General features: G+C 41.2%; 1 protein-coding gene across 17 annotated transcripts in view; it reads right to left on the bottom strand.

Moving 5' to 3' along the window:
* Nucleotides 1–22,407, bottom strand: part of myo5aa (myosin VAa) — a 239,628-nt gene that overhangs the window by 32,908 nt on the left and 184,313 nt on the right. For 8 of the 17 annotated variants that reach the window (XM_039770294.1, XM_039770297.1, XM_039770299.1 and 5 more), the window contains 5 exons: nt 21,658–21,795; nt 19,486–19,542; nt 18,353–18,580; nt 16,413–16,421; nt 10,630–10,730 (listed from right to left, as the gene is read on the bottom strand). In XM_039770294.1, the coding sequence (XP_039626228.1) occupies nt 10,630–10,730; nt 16,413–16,421; nt 18,353–18,580; nt 19,486–19,542; nt 21,658–21,795 (533 nt within the window). Of the gene's footprint in view, nt 1–4,215; nt 4,273–10,629; nt 10,731–16,412; nt 16,422–18,352; nt 18,581–19,485; nt 19,543–21,657; nt 21,796–22,407 lie in introns of all 17 variants that reach the window. The other 9 variants (XM_039770291.1, XM_039770295.1, XM_039770296.1 and 6 more) reach the window with 3 other exon arrangements.

Raw genomic sequence — 22,407 nt, 5'->3', positions numbered from 1 at the left:
CATATCATATTTGTTGATATGTAAAATGAAACAATAACATATTCAAATCAATTCAGTGATATTTAATTTACAAATTCCTATAGTGCATCATTTGTTTTTCTATAGTATGTATTATTGTAATAGGTCTACAGTGATCCCTCGCTATATCACGCTTCGACTTTCGCGGCTTCACTCTATCGCGATTTTTTTCTCATACACGCTTACGTCACTACGCATGCGCTTTCTGAGAATTTTTATCTAAGCCCTACGATGGCTCCTAAACGTGCTGCTTTTTCTAAGCCTTCTGACAATAAAACTAAGCGCCGGAGGAAGATGCTTACTATCTAGGAGAAGGTGAAACTCTTGGATATGATTAAAGATGGCAATACCCTACAAAAGCCTCCTCACGCATATGAAAAGACAGCGCCAGTAACTGCCTATCAAGATGTTCTTCAGCCGCGCACCCAGACACCCACTGCCTACTCCTAGTACTCCTTCAGCGGAAGAAGACAACAACGCACCTGCTGAAGATACTGCACCGCCTCTGAAGACTCTCCTACTGAAGTCGTGCCTTCATAGGTTAGTGGTTGTGTGCAATTAAATGTACAGTACAATAATCTACTAGATAAGCGTTCGGGATTGTCCTTCCGTCCCGTGAGTGCAAAGCGTAGCGGTATTCCGCTTATCACAGACTTACTACTTGCGGCTTGAGGTGCGAAGCGACACGATGTGAGCAGAGTTCTGGTGCTGTCACCGTTCCCTTGCTTTTGTGCGCGATGCGCTGGAAAAATAGACAAAATGATGTCTCTGGAAATAATTAACGTTGATGGAGTGCAAATGTTTCACCGCGTAGTAAATATCAGGGGAGATGGTGCTTGCTTATTCTCATCTATAGCTTATTTAGTGCATGAAACTCCGTCTTTAGCGGTACAGACATTGTACAACTTTGGACAGGCACTTGAGGGGATAAAAAAAAAAAGATGTTATGAATGGACACTTTGATGTTCTCATTCTCTACACTTACATGCCTGATGTACACATGGAGCGCACAATAATTGAAGATAAAAGTCGGTCGCCTTAAAAGGCAAGTGCGCCTAGTAATATGATATTTGTAACGTCTAATATGTCTTATTTTCTCTTATTTTGTCTAATATATTGAGTAATACGAGTGTAATGGTGACTAAAGGGTGTTGTTTCATGTCTAGAGGGCTCTAATAATGTTAAAAAACGTATTTAGAAGGTCGTAAACAGGTTTTCTATACTCTAACTGCGAAAATATTTTATTTATAAAGAATCCTACTTCGCGAAAATTCATTTATCACGGTAGAGTCTGGAATGGATTAACCGCGATAAACGAGGGCTCACTGTAATTAAAAAATCGAATGCTTTGCGATATCTAGTATGGTTTTTCCCTCCTGTGCGTTTTGGCATTCCTACTCTGGAGTAAGATACATATAGTTGGCCAACAGGAAAGTACAGACTTTCTAAGATAATGCCTGCCACCCTGAGTGTCTGTCCTGGAGCCTTATTTATAGTCATAGCAAATGCAAAAAGTCGCACTGGATATTACAGTGGCTCTTAAAATCGAATCGTATGTCAGATGGTATCACTAGAATTTGTGGAATTAACATATCTTTTCCTTTAACATTATGAATTGAAATTGTCATTTTTTTATCAAGTTTGGCATGGATTTTTTTTCACACATATCCTTGTTCCATTGCACAATTTTTGGTGGGTCAATATTACACAATAGCATTACTGGTGATCCAGTTTTCAAAATTAACTTGTGTGGTGGCATTCCATTTGGTTTCAAAGAATATATACAGTGTGTGTGTGTGTATGTATATACATATACAGGGCGAGTCAAAATTATGTTAACGCTAATGGCACTGCTATGTATATACATTGTACATGTGTTAAACATGATGGCGAACAGGTTGAGATATTCCTGTAAATCATCTTGCACATATGAAGTATGTTTTGTGAATAAATTGTTTCCACCATTCAAATGTTAACATCATTTTGACTCATCCTGTATATATAACACAATGATAATTCATAGGACATTGCCCAGTTTCACTATAGAAAGAATGATAATACATTTAAAGTACACAATTATAAAATAAGACCTTACAATACATAATCGCAAGTGAATGAGAATTGGGCGACTCATTTTTGGGTAATGATTCGGTTCACAAATCAGATGAACGAGAATAGTGAGGTTTGTTCACGGATCAAATGAGCGTGAGACTCAAGTGAATGAGAATCGCCTGACTTGTTCTCAGGTAATGCTTTGTCCTCTAATCAAATGATTGAGAATTGTAAGACTCGTTCACAAATCAAATGAGTGAGAGTTGCGTGCCTCGTTCTTGGGTAATGATTCAGTAGGAACTCAAAAGAATCAAGGAGCGATATATGCTCTGTGTATTCAATGAGCCGTAAAAAAGTGCATGCTAAAGCAACAGTGAAAGCAATTAGTTCTTAGAATTTAGAAACAGTTTTTTGTGTGACTACTTTGTTGAATGTGCAGAGGGACATACACATTTGTAATATCATGCTTATATATTCTGTAGTAAATAATACCAATAATGAATTTTACAAAATAAACAATGTATTCCAATATAAATGTATTGTTATTATATGGTACTTGTATGATGAACGAGAGAACGAAGCTCAAAGACAGAATTCTCAAGGATAATTGGCTTCTACCTATTAGCAATCGTGAATCGGATGGGTGGTACTTACAGAAGTTAGGGGCACGCACTGATAGAGCGCATTCATTGCAGCACCCACCACATGACAAATCAACTCAGGATCCCCAGGTTTTTCCCTGGGGGTTGGAGGGCCGACATGCTGTGCTGGATGTAGATTAACGTCATACCCAGGATGGAGCAATTGCAGGTTAATGGCCTTGCTCAGGGGCCAAACAGAGCAGAGTCACTTCGGGTGTTTATGGGATTTGAACCGGCAACCTTCCGATTACCAGTGCAGATCCCTACCTCAGAGTCACCACCATGCACTTTACACATCAAAACAAAAGGGGCCGATGGCATCACACATGCCTTTTAACTTCCTGTTGAACTCTACTGAATCGATTTCTCACGAATTGCTTACTGTGTTTCACTGAAAACAGTCGCTCAAAATAATAAACTGTTCACGAATTGCCCATCACTAATTGGAATTGGAATTACAAATTGGCAGATGAGTAATTTCAAACCCCCACACTTCTAGTAAGGAATTTCAATGATAGCACTCCAAAATGCGTTGAAAGTTGCTTAGTTTGAACCCAAGTGCAAACTCATGTAGGTGTTTCATTTTCATAAGTGGGTTGATTCTGCTGATAAGTAGTGAGAACCCATCATGCTGTAAGTCTGGACTTTGAGTTCGGCCATCAAACACTGAAGAATGTTGCCACCACACTTTAAAGATTCATGTTGGTGATTTATTAGTTTAATAAAACTGTAAGTAAAAGACCCATCGTATACGGAGGTTAGAGTTTGGATTTGTGGCCGAGAATGTCACATGGTCTTTGTGTGCTCCTCTAGTTCTCCTGTGTCATCAGCACCCCCATCACTTTGTATGTTCACACCAATATACACGTAATCGCGTGAAGCTACAAGGCGGGTGGGAGTGCAAGTGTGAAATGGACAGACTGGAATGAGCTGCGAGCAAATGTTAGTCACTGAGCAGCTCACAAGCAGACTGCCTCAAGGAAAGTGTTATATTTAATTACTTACTGACCAAACTTGGGTCTGTAATGTCAGACAGTAAACAGTGAGCCACGATGGGCCCCGCTGCTATAAGGTCACGCCAGAAATGATGTCCGCATCTGTGAAGGGGCTCGCTGCTGCAATTCTTTTACTAAAACAGGCAATGACAACTTCCATCCGTCCTGTGCAGATTAAAGGACTGTTTTATGGACCTCATTTAAGGATCGCAAGAAAGCTAGACAACAAAGTGTGTGGGATTGGGGGCTTGGCGAGACCATTTCTGGATTCAGGCAAAATGTACAAACTGCAGGAGCCATTCTTCATTCATTGGTTGCAGCACAAGCCAATTTACGCCATGCATGTACAAATTTATGAGCCTATGGAAAGCTATGTTTGATGTCGAAGCACAGTGTCCACACATCTGCTAGAAAACATTTTTCTCCCCCTCTTTCAGATTCTTTGGTACTTTGGTATTTCATGCATGATGCACGCACACCAAGCTTAAGTTCTAGAACATTCCCTTTACCTTATCCTACTCAAGAGATCACCGACTTCAACAGGCTTAGAGCTGAATTTGGGCGATCTGAACGAAACAAAACAACACAGAAGTGAATTAATCCCATCGATGTACCAGTGTAAAATTTATTAAGTTCACCCCCCCATTCACATTAATGTTTGGATGTAATGAAGTAAAAAAATGACTAATAAAAAGGAGGCAGCTTCAGAATGGTGCATTTCACAGGTACAACAGATCTTTTCATGGGCTGCATGATGCATTTATCTTTAGAATCTATAAACACCTCTGAATTCAATTTTTAGAAATTAAATTGCTTTATAAAATAATTAATAGTATATAAATTACAAAGAACAGCACCAGCTACATTTGTATATATTCATACAGTGCTTATCAATAAACATTAATGGCTAGATAAGGATCCCACAATGGAATTTAAAGTTCTACACTATACAAATATCTTAATATATTAATATTGTGAATATAGTGTGAATAAAAACATTTTAAGATGGATTGCCAAGCAGAAGAGTGTGGCACAGAACAGGGACAAAGCCCAGTAGGGCCATAGGAGATGGAGGAGGAGAGGACAATAGGATGCCAATCAATATGCCAGTACAGAAGGGCATCACAAAAGTGGTGGTGAACCCATTAAGAGCACCTTGTGTTCTAGATGGGTAACTTAAGGGAGGCACAGTAAATAAGCAAGCAGCCCGGGTGTAAAGTTGCAATGCTGCTCTTGGACACTAGAGGGCAGCTGACAAGGAGGGACCAACCTCTTTAAAGAAAAGGGGAGGAGGGCACAGAGAACTACTTGTAGCAGGAAAGCAGAACTCCAGCTGACTGATAGGGGGCAGTACATGGTCCTTACCCATGATAAATGGGACCTCATTTCCCTTTTTACATTTTTCTCCCCACAATTTTGTTTAGGAACTGGGAGCATAACTGAACCAACGGTTTGGGTACAGTAGGTTTGGCGGATTTGTGTTTTCTATTGAATAAACTGAAGTTGTGCATTTTTAATACATACTTGTTTATCGTGGCATCAGGGAGTGGATTTGGGTTGCATGTTGTTTGGACATACAAGGAAGAATTTCACTGTGCTTTACACATGTAGCAACAGTTCACTCTACTACTGCAGACGTACAAGAGGGCTAGTTTCAATCCAGCCTACTGGGAGGCAGCACATGACCCCCACCCCAAAAACAAGCAGCTGGACGACCACGTGGGCCTTTTAAATAAAGCAGCAACAAAGCTGTCTAGGGCCCATATGAACTTCTAGACCATTCCCAGCCATGCAGATCTGGTCCTCTTGCTCCCAACTCAGGGTGAAGTTCCTGTTAAATACTTAGTAAGGTCAGCTGCCACCCACATGGCTGCAGAAGGTCAGGGATGAGCCATTTGCTAAGCCCTGCCAGTGAGGGAAGGATGAATTCCAGGCCTCTTCCTCCTCCAGCTCTGTTTATGGGGCCAACCTTCTAATGTCTCAAGTGCGGGCATTTAGCTCAAAACAGCCTCGAGGTCTGCCGATGGGCAGGCTTGGGTATATCTGTTATCCATGCTGGAGGAGAACCAACAGCCAACTCTATTAAATATTTAAATAGGCTTCTTGATATCTACACTGCTTTCTTCATGTGCCAGTTTTTTCAGTCCTGGGCTCTTTCCTTGTCTTAGATACAGTGCCTCTACCTTTGCCCATCACATGACTGGCATACTTTACAAAGCTAGGCAAGGCACTTTATCCATCGAAAGATCTAAATGGCAAGATGTACAACTCAGTATATTATGTAACAATCTTTATATGCCTTGCACTTGGAATTATGATTATTCATGCTACAAATTATGTCAAAGACGTATCTTCTCTCTCTTTCTCTCTTAATGTTTATAACTAGATTATCTATGACTACATTCAAGTGATTTAAATCGGATTTGTTTGCCTTAATGCGAGTCACTTTCATATATGGTCCTTGATTGGATATGTATCCTGTTCGTGGTCATGTGACATGAATGACAACGTCCAGATCAGAATTCATGTGATTTTGCCTACATGTATGGGCTCAGCACTATCAACATCAGCCAGCACCGGCAGTGCAGCAAAACAACGATAGAGAAGAGCGACAGCTGTGACAACAGTCAGTGTCCAACCATTGCTGGCTCTTTTCTCGTACCCATACATGTCTTGGTGCGGCACTGTCAACAATGGCTAAGAAAACATCAAAAGCTAGCCGTCTGGCTTTCTTTTGCCTTCTCGACCTAATCATGTACAGCTGGCAAACTATTTTTGCGTCTTCCAGAGTAAAATAAAATGCACTGTATACACTTAGCTACCATTACGTCCATCTTGTCAGTTTTAATACCATACATCGTCTCTGAAATATGACATTTTTCGTTGCTGGCGACGGAGATGCCTCGTCCACAAACGTATCAATGTGCACATGCATTTTGTTTTAGAGGACTGATGTGTTCTCATTACAGTTAAGATTCAGCAGGTCACTTGTACTTATTGATGTGTACCATCAAGATCTGAGCAGAAGATCGGAATTGAGCAATAAGGCTTGTAATGTGAATGCAGCCAATTTGTTGTACCAGAGATGAAATATTCTGCTTCTGTTGATTAACTTTTTTTTTTTTTTTAAGAAGATCCTATAAATAAAATAACCCACTGCATCCCCCAAATCTGATGAATTTGATGAATTTTGAAAACATTTCTAAAAAAGAAAATGCAACAACTGCTTACATTCTGAAAAGAGGCAATCTGGAAGAAATCACTCCGGGTTATCATAAACACCACCTTAATTGTGTGGCAGTCGCTCTAAAACGTCATCTATAATGAATATTCTTTGCCTCAGACCTCAGATCAATCTGATGAAGTCTTGAAAAGCAACAACTTTTGAAACATTCAGCGTTTTCCTTTTGGTGAACTCCTGAACAAGAATGCAGATGCTCAGTAATTTTCTGCTGGCTTTTTTTGGGGACTCACTTATACTAATGACTAATCACGGGCAGGCATTTTGAACAGTCTCGCATGAAATTCCATGGCGAGACCATCGACCGAGACGCATGGCACTCGCACAGTTTGACAGTGTTGAGAATGCTGTGACATTTCACCGTATCTCTGTTTTCACACACTAAATGTATCTGAACTCGTTCTCAGTTTGTTAGCCTATGATTTATGACTAGCAGATTTCATTACTGATGTTAATCTGTTAAAAGTACAAGCACACAGTATTACTAGGAATTTATATCTGCTGGGCAATGTTCCTCAGTGTGTTTCTTCTTGATCTTGACTCGATCATGATATTTCTGGGAAGCAACATCACACAGTATATCGTACTCTTGACACGACCAAACCAATTTGTCCTCCTTCTTAAGCATCCATCCACCTCAGCCAGGCTTGCGAAAAACATAACCATGGAGCTGCTTCCTGATTGGTCAATGGGAACTGAAACATAGAATCAGCCTGCATGGCCTCTTACATCTGAAGAACTCCTGCTGACACTGGCTGAAATTTTTTGACATGTTGAAAAATCATTGGAACCCCATAAGCCACTCCGATCAGGCCAGAATGTTGCTAATACTTAGGGAGCAGCACCATTTCAGCCTTTGACGATTTCTCTGCAATTTTGTGCCAATTCAAAAATCAATTTGGTAAGCTCACAACTCCGCAGTAACATGTGCAGTGTGTTTCAGCTGTCGATAAAGCAAAAACGCTGGCAAAATGTCACATTGCTCAAAAGTGGACATTTGTCACTTACCATTGTTCTAATTTTCTATTATACTACTAACAACCACAGCTGTGCCATACAGCCTTACGCTACGTCCACACTACTACGTTTTCATTTAAAAACACAGACACTGGTCTCCATTTTTCACCTTTCATCCAAGCAAACTTAGTACTTGTAAACTTCCAAAACTGGTGACTTTTGAAAACTCTCCAGAGCCAAATAATTCAGAAAAAACTGACTCAGCGTTACAGTGTGGATGGATGAAAATTGAGACTCTAATCACGTCTGATTGGTTCATGCTTAGTAGGTGGGTCTTCCCCAATTGGATGCTGATAGATAGATAGATAGATAGATAGATAGATAGATAGATAGATAGATAGATAGATAGATAGATAGATAGATAGATAGATAGATACTTTATTAATCCCAATACTCCAGCAGCAGCATACTGATAAAGAACAATATTAAATTAAAGAGTAATAACAATGAAGGTATAACAGACAATAACTTTGTATAATGTTAACGTTTAGCCCCCGGGTGGAATTGAAGAGTCGCATAGTGTGGGGTCTCCTCAGACTGTCAGTGGAGCAGGACGGTGACAGCAGTCTGTCTCTGAAGCTGCTCCTCTGTCTGGAGATGATCCTGTTCAGTGGATGCAGTGGATTCTCCATGATTGGCAGGAGTCTGCTCAGCGCCTGTCGCTCTGCCACGGATGTCAAACTGTCCAGCTCCGTGCCTACAATAGAGCCTGCCTTCCTCACCAGTTTGTCTAGGCAGGAGGCGTCTCTTCTTTATGCTGCCTCCCCAGCACACCACCCCGTAGAAGGAGGTGCTCCCCACAACCATCTCATTGCAGATGTTGAAGGACGCCAGTCTTCTAAGGAAGTATAGTCGGCTCTGTCCTCTCTTGCACAAAACATCAGTGTTGGCAGTCCAGTCCAATTTATCATCCAGCTGCACTCCCAGATATTTATAGGTCTGCACCCTCTGTCATTACAACATCTCACTCCCGACTGGCTACCCTTCGTGGAAGAAAACCCTATTCCAACATGGTGGAAGAATTTCTTACCTGTATGCACATACAATTTTATTGTTTGATTTTCGCTATTGCTAATCTCTGTATGTAAATGCAGTCATTTGAACGTCTAGCGTGGAGGACACTTCCTCTTCCAATGTGCACATTACGCCATATGCATTTTCGGTTGTTTCAGTGTGGGAGGAGCTACTTTCATAAACGATGTGAAAATGCTAGAGTGGACAGAGGTCATTTTCCTTTAAAAATGCAGTTTTATAAATGGAAACGTAGTAGTGTGGACATTAATACCTTAGACGTCATCAGCTCTACCCCATATACACTGTACTGAAATCGTAGTGTTCTGACAGAACAGTATCTATAGCAGGGGTGTCCATCTCCAGTCCTGGTGAGCCGCAGTGGCTGCAGGTTTTCATTCTAACCCTTTTCCTAATCAGTTTTCACTGCTAATTAACTCCTTTACTATTCATTTTAATAGCCCTGTTTTTAAGGACTTGTCCTCTGAGTTGATTCATTGCTCCATTAAATGACAGTCAAACAGAAATGACAAATGACCAGCTAAATTGGGGCTTCAAAATCCAACCATTTTCTTAATAAGAAGCCAATTCTTGCTGTTAATTAAAGCCGTTATTGAATATCGTGACTTGTTCCTGCTCTCATTCTGCCACAGCAGACTGTTGATTTTCTGTTTCAACCGTCAAGATGATTTGGTGACCTGAGCAGACCTTCACCTTTTTTATTTTCAGGTTGTTTTGTGTCTCATTATTGTTTGGCTGCTCTTCTTTAAGAAAAAAGAAACAACTAAAAGGGGTCCGAGTCACGTCAGTTAAAACGAAGGCAAAACAAGTTAATCTGCTGCAAATACGGCTCACTAATTAAGAAGATGGTTAGAAGGAAATCCTGCAGCCACTGTGGCCCACCAGGGCTGGAGTTGGACACCCCTTATCTATAGTGTCACGTATTAACAAATACAAGGCACAAAATGAGAATCGTGAAATTAAAAAAGACATTTTCACATCTGTTTTTATGAAATTAAAGAAATCCATGGAAATTGTGCAAGTTATTTCTAACATCTTCAATAATTTAAAGGGATTCTTTAAGCAAGGAAAGTAGAAGACAAACTGTGTCTACAGCTTTAAAGAGCAAGTTTCACAGATAACTAATTAGCTAATTAAGCAATTGATCAATTAACTATTATATACTTAAGGTTCCTTTAAAAATAAATATTTTTCAGGGTATGAATTCTGAGAATTTTCTATTTATTTCATTCAAGCTGGTTCTTTATAGATACTTAATTATACTTAAGCTACACCTCGATGATCCATGAAATGCAATGCTTGTATGCGTGTGTGGCACTCATACCATCTGGACCCCACTTAAAGCCCTCCAGAGTTGAGAAGTGACAGTAAACACCTCAATGATTTTAACTCAAAGTAGCACCCATATGTTACTTGAATCAAAAAAGTGTGCTGAACGTTTAAAATAGTGTGAATTTCAGCAGTACGATGGAGTGAGCTTAACCTCACGGCAATCATCTGTATCTCATCTTCATGGGTAAGACAAAGAATTTGGCAACAAATAAAACTGGAAAATATTACGATAGATAACTGCTTCCAAGTGTGAGAAAGAAAAGAAGTCCTCAGCTGAGCGAATAGCACAGTAATCCCATACCTGTTAACTTCTTTAAGGCCAAGATACGCCTGAGTTATTTCACCAGAATCCTTCATCTTCTGTAGATCCTCTGCATAGAACATGGCTTCTGTCATGGTCTCCTTAAATTGCAAAAAAAAAAAAACAACAGGTAAAAAACAATTAACAAAAATCCCGATGATGTATTGGATTGTAAGTAAAAATTCAAATAGCTGGCCCATTTCCACTAATCTTAAAATGGAGAAGTCGCGTTGAGTTTTTGGGGACGCTGCAGTAAACTCCCTTCCTGATAAGGTTTCTTTTTTTTTTTCTTTTGCCCATGAAGTGTGTTCAAGGTGTTGTTCACACTAATCATTTAGTGTCACACATGATGCATTTGCCACATCACTGAAAACACTAAAGAAGGCATTTTTAAAAGAATTCAAATTGTTTAAACAATACAACACTGATGCACCACATGTGCAAAAACTGGGTGATTCCTGGTGTGCGCAGCCATAGGTCACAAACCTTACAGGTTTTATTTGTTTTTTTTGCTGAAGATACACTTTGCTTTGATTCCATTTGTGTGTGTGTTTTATTAACCTGTGGATTAAACAGTAATGCATCGATTCCACCTCCAGATTTGGTTTCTTAAACCCGCCTTTATGTAAAACCTATCATGTACTGCGTGAGGGTTTAGTCTTACTGTGTACAAGACGACCAGCAAAACATGGTTTTAAAGATGGATCCATTTCAAAGAGATGGGCCACTGTAGACAAAAGGGACATACAGTAATCCCTCGCTATATCGCGCTTCGACTTTCGCCGCGTCTCTCTATCGCGGATTTTATATGTAAGCATATCTAAATATATAACACGGATTTCTCGCTGCTCCGCGGGTTTCTCCGAACAACTGGTACATGCTTCCTCAGTTGGTTTGCCCAGTTGGTTTCATACAAGGGACGCTACAAACTGACTAAAGGTCTGAAGTCCGGACACAGAACATGTGCAGCAACAGCACCGACCACTGAGCCGCCATACTGCCCCGTGACAACACCCATATAGACGGGTAATTCAATGTGACTAGGGTCCCCCATCCAAGGTGTGTTCCTGCAGCTTCTGGGGAAAGGCTCCAGCACCCATGACCCACAAATGAACTAAGCGAGTGTTATAATACATTTTTCTTTAATATTTATGTCACTATATCTGGACAACACTGTTATGAGTTCCATTCACATGTGCATGCTAAGTTTGGCACACAGGGGCTCAGCATTTAGAATTGCTAGCCAAGCATAGACTAGATAGCCAAAGACAACTGGAGGATTGTATAGTCAACCTAAACACAGAATAGTGTATTTCTGTCCTCTGTCAGCACAAAATCTTCTTTCCTTGTTGGGAGAATGAGAACCGGCATGTAAGCCTTTTGCTATTTCTGTATTGTGTGGAGGAGGAGTTCAGTCCCTACCTGCCCTTGTTTGGAGACCAGAGAAAGACCCTGCACGTGGAGGAGACGGTATATATACATGGACCAAGCAGTCAAACCCTTTGAAGCTGTACGGACCTCCATCTGAAAATCCTCCCAGCGTGGTAACAAAAAATGGCAGACTGCGTAGATCCAGACTCCCACACCTGTCATAGACTTCCCGTCTGTAACCGCGTAAGCACCGTCATTAAAGCAAGCTAATGTATATTTTTTTCCTCATGTGATTGTTATACCGCCGTAATCACGATGGGAGGGATATCGCCTTTTCTGTTATATTTCTATATTTTTCGGTTACTTAATATGCCACCATTTCAAAAGAACACATTTCCGGAGAGCTAATGCCTCCTAAGGAAACAGCGAGTCTCATAATGGACAGATTATATTGTAACGCGTGTGTGAGCTTCAACACTCTCTGCTTTTTCCAAATCAACGCGTCCCACTTTAAATCCTGAACGTAACAGTACATTTTCCGCACTTCAGCACTGTTATCCTAAGCAGGTGACGTCATATTCTGTTTGCTGTACAATATTGGTTTTGTAACTCAAATACTCTAAGCACACATTTATGATTACATTTGGTCTTGAAGTACTCAAGTCAACTTAGGAGCATATTATTTAATAAAAAAAAAAAAAAGTCCTGCGACACCTGAGACTAAGCTGAAGTGGCCGGGATTTGAGGTGGAGTCTCATTAGGGAATGAGGATATAACGCGATAGAGCACAGGCACTCGCTCGCCTGACAGCAATGCCTGACTCATCACGGCAAGCAATTAAAAATGCAGCCAAGCCCGCAGAACAGGAATGCAGTCAGAGGAAGGCTGCAGCAGGAGCTTCTTCAAACACAACAAAGAGAAAGGCAAGTGGTCTCATTCTGGCCCCCTGTTTGGGCGCCTGCAGCCACTCCAAGGACTGTGCTGAGTAGACCCTCTCTAGTCCTGGAGCTTCTCAGACACGGACCCAGGGGTCAGGCTATACAACTTGATTTCACAGACGGCCACATTCAACTTTATCTGCCACTCGGGGTAGGGTGTACCCCAAATGTCCTGGATAAATTGCCCACCACAGCATTGTCCATTTTGACCCCTTAACCATCCATCCATTCATCCAGTATCCAACCCGCTATATCCTAACTACAGGGGTCTGCTGGAGCCAATCCCAGCCAACACAGGGCGCAAGGCAGGAAACCAACCCCAGACAGGGTGCCAACCCACCACAGGACACACACAAACACACACAAACACACACCAGGGCCAATTTAGGATCGCCAATCCACCTAACCTGCATGTCTTTGGACTGTGGGAGGAAACCCACGCAGGCACGGGGAGAACATGCAAACTCCACACAGGGAGGACCTGGGAAACGAACCCGGGTCTCCTAACTGCGAGGCAGTAACGCTACCCACTGCGCCACCGTGCCGTTCCCAAAGTCATATCCTGTCTAATTGGCTAACTCCCTCTCTCACCCCAACTCTGACTAATAGAATGGCTGCCATCACATCATACTGGTGGATGCCTGCACATTGGTGGAGGTTGAAGTGGCTCCCCACAGTCTATGTAAAACGCTTTGAGGGGCTAGAAAAGTGCTAGGCAGGCAGTTACATCTATCTGTATATCTGTCTGCCTATCCCATTTCCTAAATCTGCTTTACCCAATGTGGCACGGTGGCGCAGTAGGCTGCACTGCTGCCTCACTTCCCGGGTCCTCCCTGCGTGGAGTTTGCATGTCCTCCCCGTGTCTGCGTGGGTTTCCTCCCACAGTCCAAAGACATGCAGGTTAAGTGCACTGGCGATCCTAAATTGTCCCTAGTGTGTGCCCTGCGGTGGGCTGGCGCCCTGCCCGGTGTTTGTTTCCTGCCTTGCGCCCTGTGTTGGCTGGGATTGGCACCAGCAGACCCCTGTGACCCTGTAGTTGGATGATGGTTACCCAATTTAAGGGTGAGACATACCCATACTTACTCAAAAGTAGACCATTAAGATTTGCATATTTAATGTAACACATCAGTAGAGAAAACACAGCGGAAAATCAGCAGAGACACAAGAAGAAGGTACAAAATGGACACAGACAGCCAGCAGGCTGAGAGATGAACAAAGGACTCTGTGCTGTTGTGTGGCAGCATAAAGACTGACTTAACAACTGGAACACAATCAGATTAAGAAATGTTACAATAAACCTAAAAAGTAGGTTAGGAGGTTGAATTAAAGCCACTGCTATATGCTTTACAGGCCATTGCTGCAGCCACCAGGCTACACTGCTACAGAAGTAAAGAAAAGAAAGTGTGTGTACATATCCGTAATCTCAACAGCACAAAACACACACACACACACCTTTTTATACAAATTAAAAACTGTCAGAAGCGAATCGCCAAAGACGGCAGACAGAAAGAGACGAGGGGATCGGGGTCACCACTTTTGATCTCTCATTACCTGTCCAATGATATAAAGAATAGAAAGCCAGCGGTCTGTGTACAGTCATTTAAGAACGCGAGGAGAAGCTGCATTAAAAAGAACTAAGCACTTAAAATGAGTAATTAATACGTAGATTATTCATAGTTAACTTTGAATTTTCTTTGTTTAGCAAGAAATGATCAAATAAAGTTGTCAAAGTGTAACCCATAAATCTATCAGCTCAAATCTTGTTGATATGTTGAGGTATTTAACTTCCAGTGCTTATATGGACCAGACATACAGTATATACAACATGGCTGTGTACTTGTAGCGCATCCCAGTATATTTTCATTAGATTATTTACTACAAAAACACGAGACTGCTGCTTCACATCTAACTCGCTGTGTGACTCTGAGCTAATCATTTTACCTGCCGTGCTCAAGTCGTTGCAATATGGAAACAACTGTGAATTTCCCCTTGGGATTAATAAAGTATCTATCTACTGTATCTATCTATCTATCTATCTATCAACTGTACTGTGCCGGTGCGGAAAATCCAAGAATTAGGTCACTACTGAAAAGTGATGCATGAAGTGCTACTGGGTGCCATCCCACAGTGCAACGGAGGACGCTGCTGAAAGGCACCATATGTATCAAAAATGACAAACCTCAGCTACAGTACAACTGTTTGGTTTTCTGTAATGAGAAGGGACTTGCTCAGAATCAAAAAAAGGATATGAATATGCATACAGGCCAGTGATTCAGCGATTAGGCAACACTACCATAACGAAAAAATAACGCTTGGTTTATTAACTTGATGGATTCCAATTCTTGGGGGATTTCTGTTAGCTGTGCCATCATTGTAAAAATATATTAAAAGACAAAGTCACTGCTGATTGGCCTTATAAATTGAAAGGATAAGTAACTAATACTCTTCGTTTTGGCACTTTAGGTTGTCAAACAAATTCAGTCTACTGTTGCTTGAGGTGTCAAGGCACAGTCAAGTCAAGTCAAGTTGGGGAGCATGCACTGGTACAGCACCCACCACACGATGAAAAACAACGCGGGATCCTGGTTGGCAGCCCCCCCAAGCAGACACGTGGTCTTGTCCCACCCTCTGGAAATGACCCTCTATCTGCCGCAGCCAGGTGTTACGTCTGGTCCATCCACTCGGGTCCCCAACAATGAGGATCTTACGAGCCGGATCACCCTCGGGAACGCGCCGCGTGGCCGTAGTGCCGTAACTGACGCTCCCTCACAATGCAGGTAATGTGTCTCATTCGGGACTCCATGAGCACCCAGGGAGTCTTCGTTTCAGGTCACTGGATAGCATCCATGTCTCGCAAACATATAGCAAGACAGACAGCACCAGGACTCTAAAGACTTGGACCTTCGTCCTTTTGCATAGATATCAGGAGCGCCACACACCCCTTTCCAGTGACCTCAAGACCCCTCAATGCTCTCTCAATCCGTCTACTGACTTCATAAGAAGAGTCACCAGAGACATGAATGTCACTGCCAAGGTAAGTAAAGCTCTCGATGAGGTCACCACTCTCTCCACAGACAAGACACACTGCTGATGGCCGTGCCCAAGAGGACATTAATGACCTAATGTCGGTACTATGGCCTCAATAGAACGGGTGTACTAAAATGAAACTAAACTGAACTAAAGATGGCCAGCTCCGGTTTATACTCAAACTACTGTGTGCCTTGTCTAAATTGTCTTGATACTTCTAAACGTTTTTTGTGGTTCATTATAAGTGCTTAGTTTTTTCTTCCGCCATGTAAAGAAGCAGCAGCAGATAAGCAGAGTTTCATTTTGCAGCACTCATTCACTTTCAGTTTCTGTAACATAAGAGGTGAGGCAGACAGAAAGGCTAAGCCATGCAAAGCGAAATGAAAACTACACTAGTCACACCAAAGTAAAGGCTACAGCATCAGCATGAACACAGTGTTGCTTTACCTTATCCTCCTAGCAGCAAGGAACAGCAAAAGGAATAAATACAAATTAAATTCATTACATTTCAGCCAATCAAATGTTAACTTGAAAGAATTCAGCGTTTACCTGAGCATTTTATTTGGAGATAGCCTGCTGGGTTAAGACACTTAGTCCAACAGTCACATGTCACACACACACACACACACACACACACACACACACACATCTCACAATTCCAAAAAAAGTTGTGACAGTATGGAAAATCATGATAAAATATAATGAATTGACTTAGAAATTTACATTTTCTTGTATTTAAAGAAAAACAACAAAGACAAGGTCTTTCACACTTTACGGAATCAACTGCATCACTTTTTGAAGATATACGTTTATTCCGAAACTGACGCTTGTAACAGGCTGCAAAGAAAGTTGGGACAGAAGTAGCGTAGGACTAATGACGATGTGATAAGCTGAAATAACAAGCTGATGTGAAAGACGTGAGGCAATCGTGTTCAAGGATACAAAGAGCCTTTTAAAAAGGGCGACTCCTTCAAGGGCAAGGACGGCTTGAGACTCGCCAATTTCAGTGAATATTCCAGCAGTCTGAGAACAACGGTCCTCAAAGACAAATAAATATCGGCAGAATTTATACACGTCACCCTCTACATTGCAGAATTAAACGATTCAAGAAATCCGGTCAAATCTCGGTGTATAAAGGACAAGGCAGGCAGCCACTTTTGAATGCACGTGATCGATGATGGGTACCCATGACATGGGCTTGGGAGTATTTTAGTCAGTCAACGCCACTCACTGCTGTAGGCACAGATGCAAGTTGAGGCTTTATCTATGCAAAGCAGAAGCCATGCATCAACAACGTCCACAAGTGCCACCGACTTCTGTGCCCGGTCTTATTGGAGATGGAAAGTGGAAGAGTGGAGTTGTGTTTTGTGGTTTCAAATGAGTCAACATTTCAAATAGTTTTTGGGAAAGAAAAACAAAAAAAAAACAGCCATGGCAAAAGAGGAAAAGGACCATTCAAGATGTTTACCAGTGTCAGGTCTAAAAACTGGCATCTATCATGTTATGGGGGTGTGCCAGTGCTGTAGCACACTTGTGAGGTGAACATTAATGCATTAATGTACAAACGTGCTGCCATTCGGATGGAGACGCTCCTGCATTTTCCAGCTGGACTGCACCAAACCACATTCTACCTGGATAACAAGTGCAAGGCTGCATAAGCAGAGACTGTGGGGACGAGCCTGACCTGCCAGCAGTCCTGACCAGTGTGGCACATTATGAAGTTCAAAATACGGCAATGTGGGCCTCGTACAATGACATAGCTGAAGACCTGCATAAGTGAATGTAATTATCTCGTGTCTTCAGTGCCCAAATGCTTTATAAGGGTTATTAAAAGAAAATGTGGCAATACACAGTGTGGAAACACTCTACTGTCCCAACCTTTTTGAACTGTGTGGCAATCAAATATGAGTGACACAAGTGTATATTTTCAAAAATAAAAAAGGTACAAGGTAAACCATCAAATAACGTGTTTTTATAGTGCAGGGTGATTGTTGTTTATATTGGCATTTTCCATACTCTTTTGGAATTGGGCTTGTGCATTCACATATTATTATCCAGACCAACTAATGCAGGGATTTCACAAAAAACAGACACTCAACTCCCAATCAGCTCCATTTACAAAAATGCTTGTGAAATCCTCAGGATTTTAGGAAACTGTCATCATCTAAACTCTTTAGGTAAGCTCTACATTAATAAAGAATATAAAATCTTGTACCTTCACGCCTACAGGCCCTACTTTATGAGTTCAGAGGCTAACTTTAAAGATGATTGGTTGAATCTCAATAACTGTCCTGGACTGACAACTTGGATGTTCTCTTTCTAAATTATACTAACCCAACGCTATCAGACATTTTAAACAAAACTGGAAACTTTGCTCGTTGCCATACCTTATGTTGCATGGCTTCCTTTTGGCTGACTAGCTGAGAGCGAAGTATCAGGACCTCCTCCTTACGGACCTCCAGTTCCTCATTGGATGCATTTAGCTGGTCGAGGAGAACCTTATAGGCAGGGGAGCCCGGCGCAGAGATGGCTGCTGTTGGTTTCTCGGACAGAACTTTTCGCAGCTCATTCAGATCGTTCTTTAACTTTTTGTTCTCAGATTCCAACTCTTGCCGCTAGGAAGCAAATGGGGGGAAAAAAATCAAAATGTAAATCAACCTTACATCTATTATACAGGTGAAATATAAAGTTGAAAGATTTTCTAAAACATAAAGGAGATAAATGGTAAGAATATCCAACATATTTATTTAAAGGTATTCTCAAAGGCAGGTTCCCTTATCCTAACTTTTTTTTTTTAATGAATTAATAATCACCATGTTATCATTCCCCCTTAATCTAGAAGGAATGTTTTTACAAATGAATCGCCATCATCTTTGATTTTTTCTAACTGCCCTTACCTTGCTTCACCTAATAAAACATATTTAAAAGAAAAAAATTCAGACATGAGTGTCAGTAAGCTTTGTGCCTTAGGAACCAAGTTACCCGAACTATTCTGTAACATTTTAGTCATTATTTACTGCTCTGATGCTATTCTTTATGATCATAAAATAGGTCCTTACGATAGCAACTGACGAGAAGAATTCATAATTAATGGCAGAATTACGGTATTTGAGGGTTCCTCTAGAGTTCCTCTTTCTCTTATACGATTTGGCTCAAAACCTAATCAGCACATCGTCATCTCATAGCAGGCTTAAGTTCGGAGTTTGCCATTTTTTCGTCTAGCCGTTTTAGCTCTAGACCATCCTCAAGAAACTGTGACACGCAGACAGACACACACCCATCGTTGACATATCTAGATTTTCAGTATCAGGGGGCCCTAAAATGTCGAGATCCATTGAAAACTGGAGATCAAAAGTTTTGATGAATCTAAAGCGCTTTTGCTCCTCCCTCATAGACTATAAATTATGGTGGGGGAGGGCACAAAGCAAAAATAAATAATAAAAGGAACGGTCAATTTGTCTTGAGTGTTTTGGGACACTACGGTTATCTCGACAATATCTGGAAAACAGTTTAAAAATACCTTAAGTGACTCATATTCCAGTTCTGCTCCTCGTGCTCTGTTTCGTTGCTCTTCCTCCTTAAAAAAAAAAAACAGGCAAAATTAAATGTTACTATTATTTTATTTATGTACAGTTAAGCAAAAAGTAAAAAAAAAAATTAATTAGATCAGATTGTACAGAGTCAGGTTATGTGAGGCTTTCAGGAATGGGCTGATTGCGTTAACTCAGGGAGCATCAGTACTGGCGGCTTCATGTGAAACAATGCTAAGTGCCACAGCAGACGAGAAGCATTTGTAGACGGGGAAAATGTTGTCAGATGCATTAATCGCAGCACGATGTAAATGGTTTGAAGTAACATCTTTTATCTGCAGAATGTCTGTCTCTATGTTCCCTATACAATCCGAAATCATTTGAGCAATCGGGACCAAATCTTAACTAGTTGCTCTCTATGACCATGCAAACAACATAATCTACTTATGGACTCAAAATTTTGACCCTGGGGTTCCCAGTGTTTTCTTTTCTTTCCTTTTGTGCTACATTTCGTATACCAGTGCCACCTGCTGGCTCAGAGCAAGTAAAACATTCAAAAAGGCTGATGCCAGACTAGCAGAGAAACTTAGCAGAGTTTAACATGAATTACCTGGGCACCACCACTTCTACCTACTGTGATATAAAAAGGAGTACAGTGGAACCTCGGGTCTTGACCGTAATTCATTCCAAAACTCTGGTCGCAATCCGATTTGGTCGTGACCCGAAGTAATCTCCCCCATAGTATTGTATGTAAATACAATTAATCTGTTCTGAACCGTACAAGCTGTATGTAAATATATATATTTTTAAAGATTTTTAAGCACAAAAATAGTTAATTATACCATAGAATACACAGTGTAATAGTAAACTAAATGTAAAAACATTGAATAACACTGAGAAAACCTTGAACAGAGAAAACGAACATTGCAAGAGTTCACGCTATAGCCTTACGAACCGCTCGCTGTAAACACTTTTTTAATGAGTTTTAAGCACAGGGAAAAAATGAGCATTTGAAAAACCCGTAATTTATACAAAAATTAACCATAAACAACCAAGAAAAGTAACATTGCAGGAGTCGAGTTCTAGCATGAAGGAAGTGAGGGGGAACTGGGTGGAGAGGAGATTACAGTTTGGAGGTAAAGTCCCTCTGCAAGAAGCACGTCTGACCGAAGACAATGTACTGTACAGGGAGAGACTGAACACGTGCGTAAATCACTGGTGCGTATGAACCGGAAGGGAAACGAAATAGAGAACAAAGAGTACACCGCGAATGCACAGGGAGAGACCGAACACGTGCGGAAATCGGCGTGTATGAACCAGAAGGGAAACTGGCTTGTTCGTCACCCAAGTGCGTTATCGTTTGTGACCCGAGGTTCCACTGTATTGTGCGTTTTCGGTATGGGTTGGGGTGTTGCGTAAATAAGAATCAAAGGGTTGCTGGTTAACTCCTGCTTTGTCAGGTTTTCTTCATAATTTAAGCACCATGAACTGTCCACTTTAAATTAAGAGGACGAGTCAGTAATGACAGAGTTGACGGTTATAACCCAGCAAGAAGTTACCTCAATTCTGGGACCGAATCAGGCAAAAAAAAAAAAAAAAAAAAAGAACAAATTCTCGACTCATGAGAGCAGACATTGATAGTAAGGCAGTGTGGATGACAACTGGGACAGCTTGCAAAAAACGACAGGCTCACCATTTTAAAAAAAAAGAAAAAACACACAACCTGTTGCTTTCTTTCTTTAACCCATTCCATAAACTTAATTGGGCAACACTGGCTACTTCAACTGGTTAACTACACAAGTTAACACTTGTGTCTTGTTTCATGCTGGTGCAAATTTAAAATCAATTTTGACGGCAATGTTTTAGGTGTTGACAAATCAGAATTCACTACATCTACTAAAAACTGAAGGAGCTTAGGAAAAATACCAAGCTTGAAAAGACGTGAACTTTTTCCTTTCTTCACTGCCATTTTGCATCAGGAAGACAACAGCTAGGAGAGTGCTAGGACTGCTCAAGTGTATCCCAAACTGTGTTTTGTTAAGTATAAGCATTAATAGCTGCGGTTTTTACTTTGTGATTGACGTTCCTCAATAGCCTGAGGCTCAAAAACAGCAAGACTGAACCTCACAACAGGACCACAAGCAGCCCTCATCACCCCTTACCGTTGCTTTGATGCGGTGAATCTGCTCCTCCTTCCTGTCGAGCTCGTTCTGCAGCGACTGTTTATCTTGTTCCAGTTCTGTTACCCGCTTCTGCAGTTTCAGGAAGAGGGACATGTCCAAAGGTGCTTTAGGGACATCCTGCAAATCAATCAGAAAGTTAATGCGCTAATATCGTAAGAGGTAGAGTACATGATGGAAAATGAACTGTTGAGAGAGCAAACAGTGTCAGCCTATGGCAGAGGGACACAATATAGTGATCGTAAACACTATGATTCACCACGTTTTTAGCGACATGTTAGAACCAGATTGCATGTCAACCCCAACTGCCTTCGGACCCTTTCCTGTAGCACTGACAGATTACATCAAATAATTTATACAAATAAAATGACCCAGAGAAACAGTGCAGAGAATCAAATATAATAAATCAACTAAACTAACAAATCACACAAACTCGACAGCAACATTTAGATTCTGTAACCGCACAACCCTTTCCCAGCACACATAGTATACAAATAACACGAAAAATCAGAACACAAAACATTTGACAATATTAACAGTTTTGTCTCTTCATAAAATAAGTCTTCAGACATGCTATCCCAACGTAAAAGATTATTACTTGCTCGATCCTCTTAACTGTCCTGTCCACTTCATTCAGTATACCGGGATCTCTTTGAGGTGACCACCTGCAAACTGTGCAGGACTTCAGTGCTCCACTGGAGACAATCTCTTTCCAAACTTTGAATAGCTCAA

The sequence above is a fragment of the Polypterus senegalus genome, chromosome 12, assembly GCF_016835505.1.
Source record: "Polypterus senegalus isolate Bchr_013 chromosome 12, ASM1683550v1, whole genome shotgun sequence".
In the NCBI taxonomy this organism is placed as follows: Eukaryota; Metazoa; Chordata; class Cladistia; order Polypteriformes; family Polypteridae; genus Polypterus; species Polypterus senegalus.
Note: the sequence above shows the minus strand (reverse complement) of the source record. Positions and strands in the feature narration are given on the sequence as shown.